At 38.9% G+C, this 13,906-nt stretch overlaps 1 protein-coding gene across 1 annotated transcript in view; it reads right to left on the bottom strand.

Moving 5' to 3' along the window:
• Nucleotides 1-186: 186 nt before the first annotated feature.
• The window catches only part of LOC113227128 (piggyBac transposable element-derived protein 3-like), a 38,943-nt gene continuing 25,223 nt past the window's right edge, over nt 187-13,906 (bottom strand). The window contains exon 2 of the mRNA XM_026460006.1: nt 187-1,238. Coding sequence (XP_026315791.1) covers nt 187-1,238 — 1,052 coding nt within the window. The remainder of the gene's footprint in view (nt 1,239-13,906) is intronic.

Here is a 13,906-nt window from a genome sequence, read left to right as displayed (position 1 = left end):
ATTCACGCCGCCCATGTGCCTGTTGTAATTAGCAATCGTTTTTGGTGCAGAGACGTCCATGAAACCCGAGATATTTTTATCCCAGCGTTTTACAAAAACTGTGTCGTCTGCAGAAGTGAAATTAGATGCGACTAGCATGGACTTGTTGTCCATCCATTTGATGACTACGACATCGTCACAGACGAACTACTGTGATTCACCGCGCTGCATTCTGCGATCGGGTTTAAAATCGATGTTCTTTCGCTCTGGTAATCGGTTCATCATTAGCGTCGCTGTGCCGTGCAGGCCAATGGTGTTCAACTTTTCAAGCAAGGGTATCGACGAGAAGTAGCGGTCAAAATAGATACAGCTCCCTCTTGGAATTGACTTGGAGAGATGCAAGATTATCGACGCTCCAACCCCCAAAGTTCTGTCCCCGAACGGAGTGTTAGCACCTCTGTAGACTTCGAAATCTATCATGAGACCTTCGTGAGTTATGGCCACGAACATTTTTAAGCCTTGGGGTCGAGGCTTACTTTTAATCACCTGTCGCAGCCCACGTGAACAAACACCGCTGAAAGGAAGCATTTGTTCGTCGATGGAAAAAAATCCCGGCTGTCTTTCTATTCGGTCACAAGCCTGTTTGACCCAGTTGAGTATTGGTTGGACTTTCCAAAGTGTGTTGCTGTCACCTATTGGAGCTGTGTCACTATCGACGACATGCAATGCTGAACGCAGGGTCTTGAATCTTTCTCTGGCCATGATGGTGGCGAACACCATGTCTAAGCGCATCCCATCTCGCCAATACATGTAAAGCCGTGGGTATGGGATGACGCCCATGATCAAATGAAGTTCAATCAGCTTTTTTAGTTCAATTGGGTTGGTATTTAGGATCCGGCTTGTGCGACGCATGTAGTAGTTGTTGGTACATACCGCAGCTTGATCAAAAAACTCATCATCGAAGTAGTCATTGAAATATTCCATGGGTCTGACAGTATCTGGACGCATTCGTGGTAGATAGTCATGTTGTTTTTGATTGAATGGTAACTGTCTCCAAATTCTTCTTCTACCTTCGGAACGGTTTTGGGCCACATTTCTAGGACGACGTGGCGTAGGTATTGGGGATGACGAAATCTGACTAGCAGCAGGGTTTGACGGCCTTTGGAACGGCAATTCTTCATCATAATCTAAACCTTCTATCTCTGAATCGTTACCATCTCCAAGCAGATGTAACACAAAATCGCTTGTATGCTCCACCCCTGCCAAAAATAAAAATAATTGCAAATAAATTCAAGAAATATAGTCATTACCTAAAACCGTCTTAAGTGGAGATAGGCCTGAACGACACGATCGTGACTATTTGGTTTCCAGATGTAATTTTGCTTGGAAAATCGTACGTCTCCATGATAAAAATGAGTAAACAAAGATAACAGCTATAAAATAACAATAACATCTTAATGTTTTTGTTAAAATTTACACAAAAAAACATTACTTACGATCACCGCCTCCGCCAACAAAAAAACGCTGCCATCTCTGTCACCTCACTGATGCCAACTGACCAGTAGAACGCGCGAAAATTATTATTTACTTAGACGCACGATTCGTGTAGGATCGTGTGGTGGCGGTCTCGAGCTACAAAGTTTATTTGGTGCGGCGCGGGAATTTAAAAAATAATTTTGTACTATCGTTTCTGACAGGCCTGAAAGGGGTATACATTGCATAAAATAAAAGGTAAATTTGTATTCATTTAAGTTAGAAATGACTTTAATCATTGTGACTCAGCTGAATTTTATGCAAATTAAATCTTATATTTTCAGCGCTAAGCAGCTTTGTTTGCGGCCAGCAGATTTCATTCAAAACAGAATAATAACCGTTTCTGGAGTTTTCATATAAAAGTCGTTGGAGCTATAAAGAGCGATTTTGTTTTTCTTTCGAAGAAAACTCGCAATCATTCTGTAAAACAATTAGACAACTTTTTAATTGTTTTGTAGAGTGAGGTTTTTGTTTTGTTAAGCTGTCTTACGTAAATTTTACTTTCACGTTTTAACCGATGACACAAAAATGGTGTTATTAGAAATTTATACCGCTTTAACTCAACTTCAATGCTCAAAAGATTGGGGCCAGATATCTTTAAATTCTACAGGGACCATTCAGAAAAAATCCTGTAGCCGTTAATCTTTTAAAGAAAAAAATTTACATTCTTGCGAAAAATTGTTTAAGATTCAATTCTCATTCATAGAAATTGCCAGTAGCCAAGGACTAGACTTATATACGGAACTTTCACAACTTCGTTCGCCAAAACTTCAGAGTTTGCCAATTTGAAAAGTTTTCCTCGCTTGATTTAAAGGTCATATAACTTGCGCCGTTTGAACTGAGAAACGCCCCTTCAATTCTGTTACTAAAAGCCTCCATACATTTTCCCCTAAAACACATGATATATACACCTTTAGGTGCTTTTGTGAGACGTAGAGAAAGTTATGGAATAAGGGGAATACTACAAAAGTATAAAACTAAAAAAAAATAGAATAAAACGTAGACATAGCGTGAAGATTTTCCGTTTTGTTTTAGGTATAAAAATCTACAGATACGGGATTGTCGGGGTATCCAGCGGCAAGATGACGACGAGACGAGAGGACGACGGCGCAGGAATTGCGGGACGAACCCGGTCCCGTATCCAGTAGTCGGTGAGGTCAGGCTGTAATGATATGATGACGGTAAAAATCTGTAAATATTTTTAGCAGCAGTAGAACTCCTTGCGAAAGAGTTCGTCCAGGGAAGTACTGCCTAACCTAACCTAACCTTACCTATTTCTGCCGCCAAGCGGTAATGTGAGCATTACAGCGTTCCGGTTTGAAAGAGTAAGGGTGGTGAAAAGGGTGGTAAAAAGGGTGGTGGGCACACGGGACTTTTCAACTTATGTCTCGGAGTGACGGGCGCAGTGGCAGAGATTCAAAGATCTTTGCGATTTAAAGCTCGGGAGTGGCACTGCAACTGTTATGGACAGGCGTGTCGCTTACCACCAGATGCACGACTTGTTCGCACCATCACTTGGTATTATATATATAAAAATAACCTGTTGAAAAAAAAATGATTGGTACATTTTAAAGGCACATTCAAATTTATAGGCGTAATGATCACAATCACATTATAGGAGATTGTAACCACGTTGAGGCAACAGACGCTGGTTCCTGTCCTATCTGATCGAAGGAATATTTCTTTGTGTTTGTTTGATATTTGTATCAATAATAAGAGGATATTCTGTTGTCTTACCAACTTTTTTAGGTTTAATCGCCTAGGCTATTTATTCCTCTATTATGTGCACTGAAGGGTAAATGTCATCTAACTTCCAACTTGAAGCTTAACATGACTGAAGTTACAGAAACAGATAAAGATCTGATTTGTATCTATTGCGTATACACTCTTGGGTTAATGTTGAGCTCTACTTTCTAGTCAAACTTGATGTTTTAAGTTTAAAGACATCCTATCATTCATTTCAAGAAGTGATAAAATTGATAATGTGCGAAATAATATAGTAATTAGTAATCTTGATTTAAAATTAAAATGTAGTTCAAGACTGTGTACAAAGACGTTGAACAGTAATCTGTCCAGCCTAGAGCTGACTGTTTTCAAAATTTTAGGTTAACAAAAAGTTATAAATCACGTAATTACATGTCTACAATATAAATTTAGTCAAAGGGGTTAAAGCCCAATGCCCCATCACGACAGGCTTTATTCCGCCTACTCAGCCTTATTTAATTATACCCTGATGACCTTATCACGGCCTTCCTGTGACCTCTGTTTTGTTTTACTCTGTTATCAATTGACTTGAAAAATTTATGCTTGGCGTTGTTACATTTTTAAATAGGTCTAAGAGCGGTTTTACATGGCGAATTTTAGCAGCGATGCAAACGCGATGCAATCGCTAATCGTCTACTTTTGCACACGCGCGCAGTTTTAAGTAGCGAACGCGACGCAAGTGCGCGACTGCATCAATAGAAATGCGCGATTGCATCGCTACACACGAGATTTATAGGCGATTGCATCGATGCAATCGCGCGTTTGTATCGGGATAGTCGCGTGTTTGAAACGATGCAATCGCATATAAAATCGGAAGTGTAGCGAAGCAATCGCGCGTTTCACGAACACGCGTTTGCATCACAGCTAAAAGAAACCGTGTGTAACCACTCTTAAAATGTCTTAAAAGTTATTTCATTATTAATGTCTGATCTTTGTTGTTATTAAGAAAAAGTATCAGTTTTTATAGCCCAGATTATAGTCTGTGAAAATGTTTACTCTCCCATTAATAAGATTAAAAAATCGTTATGTGGCTCCTTGTGAAAGAGTTCGACCAGGAAAGTACTACCACTTATTTCTGCCCCAAAACGGTAATATAAGCATTACCAGAACATAGGTTCTGGTTTTTAACCGATTTTAAATAAGGAGGAGGTTCTCAATTCGACTGTGTTTTTTTCGTATGTATGTTACGCGATAACTCCGACATTTGTGAACCGATTTTAACGATTCTTTTTATATTGAAAGGAGATATCTGAAGTGGTAGTGGTACCATTTAGATTTGAAGAAAATATTCCACCTCTAAGGGTTGCTACCATTAGAGGTGGAATATTTTTTATTTTAATTAAACCAGGGGATGAATGACTTTTGATTTCAGTTTTTTTAGTATTCTGTACTGAGGTTATTAAGTGTAAGAATGCTGGTGAAATTAAAGGTACGTAGGTCTATTGAACTTATGTCTCAAGGTGGCACTCAGTGGCAGTGCCCCACAGATCTTTGCTGTTTAAAAGCTCTTGAGTACCACTGCAACTGATATTGATATTGAACCAATCAATTACTAATAATACCTCGTTATAATAATATATACGGTAAAAATCGACTGAGTTATCAGATACTTAAAATAATTAATTCACTACCACCAGAAATAAAAATTAACCTCACAACTAACAGCATAAAAACAAATCTTAAATCATATTTATTAAATAAACTTTGAACGTCCTGTATACGTGAATGACTGTTTTTATTGTAATACCACTCCGAAGGTATTTATCTGTTTCGCTATAATTTATCATTTTCATTCACAGGTCTTTTACTCGAGTAGTGGTTGTTTTTATGGTAGTGGGTAAGCGTACATAAGCAAACGGGTTAGCCAGTTTTGTTACGAGCTCACTTCAATGAATTGCGGTGTACGGATAAACCTATTCAGGTTTTTGTTGTACCGCTAAGTTTTAATTTATAAGTCTTTTTTTTTGTAAATTTTTTTAATAATAATAATAATAATAATAAGCGTGTCGCTTATCACCGGGCACACGACTTGTCCGTTACTTGGTATCATAAAAATCTACATTATGTACCATATAAAGTAAAACCTTAACTATCATCTGCAAACTCTCACGAAAAGTGTTTACAGTATTTTGGTATCTAAAAAGATGTCATTGTTTCGCTCGCATATTTCAAACGATATCAACTCATGCAAGCGCATTTTTCACGATATAAGCGCTCGATTGATGTATAAAAGGGAAATTCGGTATCGAGTACGTACAGTTTTCTCATGCTACGTGACAACCGGAAATTAGATGTCGTATGTCGCCTGTATCGTGTCTCGACACTATGCCAATGGCAGGGCGGTACATTGACAACGTCGTTTCCTATAATCCCACGTTTAATTTAAAGCGCATTTAATAGTCGCAGTAACTGCTGTGTTGAAGTACCTGAACCCTGTCCGACATTGAATTTCATTTTCATTTCAAAGCAACTACAACGTTTTGAAGATTATTCCGATTAAATAGCATTGGCTCGTTGTGAATAAAGTTCAAGATAAACGAAGAGCGCTAAAAAGCAGGGACAGGAATGTTGAATTACAAACACGTTTTGCGATTATTAGTTATGAATACTATCACTAACATCGTTGTTATGGTAAAAATAAGGTATACTTAATATTCAATCAAAAAACGGGCAGCCAACTTTCGTTGAATGGCTATAATGATACTTACATCATTTAATTACATTCTATATGCCGTAAAGCAATGCATAATTTTTTTTTATAAGACAAAGTGGCGGAAAGTACAAGTCAGCCGCATGGTGGCAAGCGACACCCCTGCCCATAATTGTTGCAGTGCAGTTCAAAGCTATAGATCGCAAAGATCTGAGGGGCACAGCTACAGAGTCCGTCACCCTGAGTACCTGTAACTTCACCAGCAACCTTGTCTTTCAAAACCAGAACGCAATGATGCTCACAATATTAATAATCTTGGCGGTAGAAATAGTGGTGCTTACCATTTTTTTTAAATCTGTATACAGATATCCCGGCCATACGGGGACAGGGCCGAAATTACGTGGGACTTGGCTGAACCTAAGTGACCACCCCAACCGCACTAAATCCCCGGGGTAATTCACTTTCCACCGGTATGTTACGGGTGTTGCTATTGCAGTTCATGGCCCTTCCGCGGTGGTTTGTAATTCCGATTACGGACCACGGCGAGTCCGTCCTCCGATGTTCTGGTGGAGGAGCAAGATGTTGGATGTTGGACACGGAACACATCGAAGGCGCGCACCAACCTAGGAACTTTCAACATTGGCGGCACAATCCCCCGTATACCGCCCGATAGGTCCTCGTTATGACTGTTGGGTCTCGTGGAACCTTCTCCGACGGCCTAGTCTTCCACAGCGGTTTATGGTGAGCATTAGGATTCCATCCCCGTTCCTCTTCCACCTTGCGCGTCACGATGAAATCAGCGAACGTCTTCACAAGGCGCCACTTGTCCTCCCTACTGGTTATGGCAGTGACAATGACTGGCAGTGAGAGCGCGCTCTCTGTCAACCTCATGAGCACGGCGGCACAGGCGTCGTCCCAGACAGGATAGACCTAGAATGTGTGCGTCGCGATATCCATGGGCACACCACAATGGTGGCACCCCGGAGTTAGGCAGTGGTTAGGCAGGGGCCTGCACTCTCACACAGATAACGGCCGAAACAACCGTGTCCGGTGAGGAATTGGCAGTACATACCTGGACGAACTGTTTCACAAGGAGCTCTACTACTACTCTTTATGTATGTCTGTCTATGGCATCAGGGTTTATACGGAATGGTTTTTAGCTACTAATACATTTACCACCGAAGATTTCAATAGAGAATAGAGAAATTTCAATCTCGCCAGTTTCGTCTTGTCTCGTCTTGCCTCGCCGGTAGAGAATCACCTTTATGAAGCAAACCTTGACTTGAACCCTGTACTATTTCTTTTCAATTGTGACGGTGTGATCTCCTTATACCGTCATCCCACCCTTTTGTATCGCCTCTCTCCATTCGTATCGTATCGTTTTTTCTTCTTCTACTCATATTTAAAGTTAAAATTTAAAATTGTTCCATTTTACCTCGCATTTTGATTTTGTTTCTTTCCATCGTCATTCGCCGTTTGACCGTGGTAGCTAACACTCCTATCTACTCGTCTAATTTTTTAACCGTTTACCATTTACTAAAATCTTATTTTTGATTCTTTACCAAGTTATAATACAAAAAGTTATAAACATATAATTTAGAACGGAACAAAAGAATTATCAAAAATTTGCTGCAATAGTTTTTCGACCAAAAATGAAGCCATAAACCCGGATGTAATGGTGCCGTCATTGAAACCCTGGCTATTACATGAATATAAAGATTTTTACAGACGCTTTCTGGCGCTTTCCAGCTTCACCACACTGGCGCCCGAATTAATTTTAGAACAAACCATGAAGAACACCAATAAATGAAAAACAAGACAGTGAATTTTTTTTAATAACAGTTAAATATTGTGAAAAGTTACGTTACATAATTCATTGTACACTGAAGATCGCCTACACGCGCAAGCACCAGCAGCACCACCACACAATAATTATGAATATAGACACTCATATACAGAAGGACAACTGAAAGATAAGAGGGTCTCCGTGAAGCGATAGGAATATTGTAATTGGAACAATTGGGAAGCGTAGAAACTACGTGACACAACGCGGATTGCGAGTGAGTGACAACGTGTCATTAGGATAACTTTAAATACATAATCAGATCGCATAACGTCAACCTCATTAGTAATGTAAAACACGTCCCATTAAATTTAATGCGTAGTTATTTGCTTAATAAGTCATTTAAGTTGTCACAGGAATAATCTTCCTCGTCTATTTAGACGAACAAAAGTTTCCCCTAAAAGCTTAACGAAATAGTATTGAAAAGCAAATGATTGTGTAGGTGGATAATTCACTACTGCCATTTGAAAGTGAAGGGGCAACGTTTTGCCAACTTTCCAACTGCAATCGAGTTAAACTACGTGATTGTTTTATTTTACGAACTCACATAGTGATGTTAATAGTGATTAAACAATACAAATCGTGTACAAATAACACTTTTTTGTTTTATTGCAAAAAGTAAAGGACACAACGAGACGCAGTTGAATTTCAACAACAAATTGAGGTGAATTTTGTTTTTGTCGTTTATTTGTTTGTTTCCGAGGGGTTGTTTACCTTTTTTTTGTAATTAAGGCGCGAAGTGTTACATAAGTATTATATTTTCGTTCCAGGGTAATGGAAAACGTGCTGAAACCTGCGTATCGGTAAAGCTCTATATCTATATTTATATCTATATCGATAAAATTATAGATAAGCTCATCGAAGACATGTGACATACTCGTAATGACAATTGACACAATCGCTCGATTAATAAGTGTACATTTAAATAGTTAACACCTCTGAAATACACCTTAAACAGTTGCCAAAAATGTATTCTAAATCTCATGAATAATGAAAATGAAATATTCTTCGTTTTCACATCAAAAAAATATAATGACAGCGAAGTACAGTTCTCTTGGCAGCAGTAGAGCTCCTCATGAAAGAGTGCGTCCAGTGAAGTAGGTTTTTTTTAAACGCACACACGCAACATGGCTATGTTGAGTGTGTGCGCTAGGGAAACCCAGTTTCGCGGGTAAAATGGACACACAGATAGACAACCACAAATTACACCCCAACTCACGAGATAAATAAATGCAGGCCACACAAATATTCCTCCCGACCCGAGGATCGAACCTGGGACCTCTGTTAGGCTGTCTGGCATGGTAACCGTTCGGCCACGGAGGAAGTTAAAGGTACTTCCACCTTATCTATTTCTGCCGCCAAGCAATAATGTGAGCTACTGTTACTATTTTACGTTAGGCGCATTACTGCGTTTCGGTTTTGAAGGGTTATAGTAGAGTTTATTTATTTATTTTCATTTTATTTATTTTACCACCAGGCTCACGACTTGTTCGCCCCGTCAATCGGTATCATAAAAAAAGAATAGTAGTACAAAAGTAAAAGTGTTACAAAATAAGCTAAAATTCAACAACCTAAGGATAGAAATTTAAGAGTTGAAACGAGTTTTGGCACCAAAGAGTATCTTCCAATGGAAAGGAAATGTATACATGTAGATAGTAATAAAATTTACTTACTATAACACGAATAACATAGACATAGAAAAACTACTATCCTATAAGGATATAAATTAAGAAATTTCGAGGGATAAAGGAAACATTCCTTAACACGTCGTTAAAAGGAATAAATAAACTCTCTTAGGCGGCGCCACCTCGACATTTTCTTTATTGTCTCTAAAAAATACATCGTAATAAAAATAAACGAGAAACATGATAAATAGCGGTTCCAAACACGAATAAATGGAATGACAATAGTTCTGGCGGACTTGAAAGAAGATCGAACCCAATATTCTTAGAAAAACTACAGGTAATACTTAACTTCGATGAAACTAATTTTGTTGTTTTTATTATCTATATTTAGTAGCAGACTTTGTCGATAAATCAATTTTCACTACGAAGGTAAATTAAGTGGTAAAAATGTATGACGAAGCTCACGAACTCAAATATTATAATCACGTGAATATAGAGGCTATACAGCTGCCGGTGCCAGTGATAATTAGACTACGAACACATAAACAAAGTATCTTTCCCTTAAGTAACATTAAAATGTATTTTGTCTACGGATATTTTATATAACCTACTTTTTTAGAAGCAGTAGAGCTTCTTGTGGAAGAGTTCTTCCAGTAAAGTATTGCCACCTACGTATTTCTGCCGCCAAGTAGTAACGTGAACATTACTGTGTTCCAATTTGTAAGGGTAAGTGTGCTGATGTAATTACAGGCATATAGGACTTGTCAACTTATGTTTTAAGGTGATAGGCGCAGTGGCAGGGCCCCTCAGATGTTTCCGACTTAAAGCTCCACCACCACCAGGCGTACGAGTTGTTCGTCCCGACACTTGGTATCATAAAAACACCTTGTGAGGTTTTGTTCTGCTTTGTAAAAAAATTAAAAGATCAAATTATAATGTTTTCAGATATTTTCTCGTCAAATTGTAACCTAATCATGTTTCCCAAATACCGATTAAATAGTCAAGTAACTCATATATTAAGTAAAATCTGCGATCGACCTAATAAAGATGAAATAAACGTGATCAAAATATGTTTAAATATTGTACACTTTTATCATTTACAATATTATTTCACACATTATAGATCGAAACTACCTGGCTAAATGAGTCAAAAAATAAAACCGTCATCCAGCTTCATGTACCATTCCCGCAACCTTTTTTCGTAGCAGTAGAGCTCCTTGTGAAAGAGTTCGTCCAGGGTAGTACTGCCACCTTAGTAATGCGACCATTACCGTGTTTCGGATTTAAAGGGTAAGGGAGCTGGCGAAATTACAGGCACATGACACTTTTCAATTAATGTCTCAGAGTGATCGGCTCAGATCTTTGCGATTTAAAGCTCTGAATGGCGCTGCAATTGCTAAGGACAAGCGTGTCGCTCACCACCGTGCGCTCGATTTATTCGTCCAATTACTTGGTATGATAAAAAAATAGAAATCTGACCCCATCGGCAATCTGTTCTGTGAGTAATGTACCACGCCCATTACCACTTGAGATTTGCAATTGTTTAGGCTTATACGCCAATGTAGTTTTACTCTTTTCTTATTTATCACCCCTCACGTAATTCAGATAGCCAATGTGCCTAGAAAATTAACGTCCACTGTTCATCAAAATAGTGTCCTATCAAATTGGTATCATTCACGTCGACAATGACATGCAATTACGACTGTCGCAGTCACATGGAACGTTATCGATCCTTCAACTCACTATGCGTACATGAATTTGTAAATATTTCCCACATTCGTACTACTATATTTACGGCATTCGAACAATGTATTAAAATGCCGTTAAAATGAAATTAGTGGCGATTATACGTATAGACAACGTACTATATGCAAATTATTAATGTGAAATGATGCGAGGTAAAGTCAGCGCTGTTAGACGGTACTGCGCAGGCTCAATATTTGGTAGCAGTAGAGCTCCTTGTGAAAGAATTCTTCCAGGGAAGTACTACCACCTTATTTATTTCTGCCGCCCGACATTAATGTGAGCATTACTGCATGCCGGCTTTACAGTTACACGAAGCGAAAGATTTCACGCGGCCGCCCAGTTACGGATACCACGTCTTCATGTACACTAATGGCGAATCTGAATTGTATTTACTAGGCAATAACATTTAAATTCCTCGGAATAATACAACCGCGCAGTCGCCGCACAGTTGCCGCGTAGCTCGAATCAAGCCAGTCTCGCCCGCATGCCCGGGATGCTAATTTAAGTTAAAACGTAAAAGCTAAATAAATAGAGCGTATTTTGACATGACAGTTAGTAGTTAGTACGCACGCGGTCGCTGTGCGGCGGCAACGCGGCCTCCGCTCGGCGAGCGCGCGGCGGCCGCGTGGCGAGCGCGATGAAATTCGTCTCGAATAAATGCGCCCTAACATTCTGATTTTGTTTCGTTCCATCGTCACTCTCTACCCGATTGCGGCGGAGAACACATCGTTTTCCTATTTTTTTTGAACCGTTTACCATTTTACTAAAAATCTCTTGTACAATACATATTTTAAGATCATGAATATTGTTAAAACCGGAATAAATACTTTTGTAACTGGATTTATTACCAATAACCTTTACCCCTTTTGAACTCTCGAACGTTAAACTCACTAAGCGAGATCTGCGGTCTACTGAACATTCCAAGCGGTATCAGCAGCGGCACACGTTTTCACTAATGTGAAACGTGGATTGCAAGCCACATTACAATCTACAGAATTCCACCAGCGCTCTTCACCAGCTTCTACACCTTTAAGAGTGTATGCTCACAAACGTACCTCCATACACTGAATGACACACGTTAGTCGAATCGACGGTCTGATCGCTCTATTGGGTCTGTGCATTATCTATGAAAGCGGAAAGGAGATTTCTTTACGCCAACTTAGTCAAGTTAGTAATTACCAAATACATTTAGTTGTTGAAGCTGTTTTCCGTTCAACTTTTGTTGGATAATGAATGTTAGACCAGATAAGATTTTCGCCACTCAACCACTATTATAGCATAGTATTAAAAAGCAAGTAGGAAGCAACTCGAAACAAACGTAGCATTGCGGCTTTTTTGCGTGCGCGCCCACCGTGCATAGTATACAGACGCACACATTCGCAAAATTGTGCGGCACACGCGAGTTACACAGCGCAGGTTGTCACACGAGTCATTGGTTAAAAATTGAAGCGTTCGCTCGGTGTTTAAAAAATGATATTAACTTTTGAGCACGATTGTCTCAAAAGAATTTCATTTCTATTTCATACTCGTACTCCTATAATCAAGATACCAGTCCGCAAAATTAACTATTGTCAGCATATGTATTGGCAATAGTTATTTGTTATGCAAGATTGCAAAGCTGTTGTTTAACGCGAGTGCTTATATCGAAACCTGAGCAAGCAAAGGAAGCTAAGATTGAACCACGAGCGAAGCGAGTTTCCTGAGAATAATGAACGTACCCTCGAACCCTCACGGTTTCAAGGCACGAGACGCTTAACAACTTTGCTGCCAAGCGAAACACACAACTTTTCACCGCACTATAGCGAGGAAAATGGTAGATGAAAGAAAACAGTTGAACTATAACACATTATTTTGAAAAAAAAAATTACCTTCGAATGCGTTCTGAATTTGCACCTTAACAGTTTTTCTTGCATGTACTTATAATTTTTGTGTGATTAAGTGATTATTGAAATTATTTTAGTTCTTCGATGTATTAAAATAATTTAATAAATGCAATTAGTTATCATTGTCAATTTAAACAATAATAAGAATAAATTATACCAACGGATTTGTATTACATAAATAATTAATGTACGACAAAACGCGTACTAGAACGAGTCATTTATCTTTTTTTTTCATCAAACGAAAAAGTTAGGTGCATCACAGTCCATCGTGAAGTTCGAATTTCAAAAACCTTTTCCACACTAGCGTGCAAAAAATGCTTTTCCACACAGATTTCAATAGGAAAGAAAGCCCTTCTGAGCAAGTAATGTGAAAAGCTTAGAATAATAACGCATAGAATGATAGTTTCATATCAAACGAACTGTCACAAGTGAGGCAAAAACCAAATTCATGTAGGCGTAAGGAACTTGTAACTACGCTCGTCGGCACGCACACAAATATACAAATAATGATGCCATGGAATAACATTTCCCTCAAAAGTGGGGAAATTGTATCTTGCTTAACTCATCATTAAGTTAAAGGTGCCTACAGATTTGCCCGACATTGTCGATCAGGTGCCTACAGATATGCTCGGTTTTGTCGATGAAAAACGAATATAGCACTTATTTGTAAATCCAAGATGGCGGACACGATTTTTCAAAATATGCTATATGGGTATCCTTTTCGAGGTATTTGGGGATGCTCATTACGAATATGGCACTCATTTCTAAATCCAAGATGGCGGACACGAGTTTTGAAATAAATGCAATATGGGTATCATTTTCGAGGTACTTGGGGGTGCTCATGACGAATATGGCACTCATTTCTACATCCAAGATGGCGGGC

This window comes from Hyposmocoma kahamanoa, unplaced genomic scaffold (genome assembly GCF_003589595.1).
Source record: "Hyposmocoma kahamanoa isolate Upper Pololo Valley unplaced genomic scaffold, ASM358959v1 202, whole genome shotgun sequence".
NCBI lineage: Eukaryota > Metazoa > Arthropoda > Insecta > Lepidoptera > Cosmopterigidae > Hyposmocoma > Hyposmocoma kahamanoa.
The sequence above is the reverse complement of the archived record's forward strand: the minus strand, read 5'-3'. Positions and strand labels throughout refer to the sequence as shown.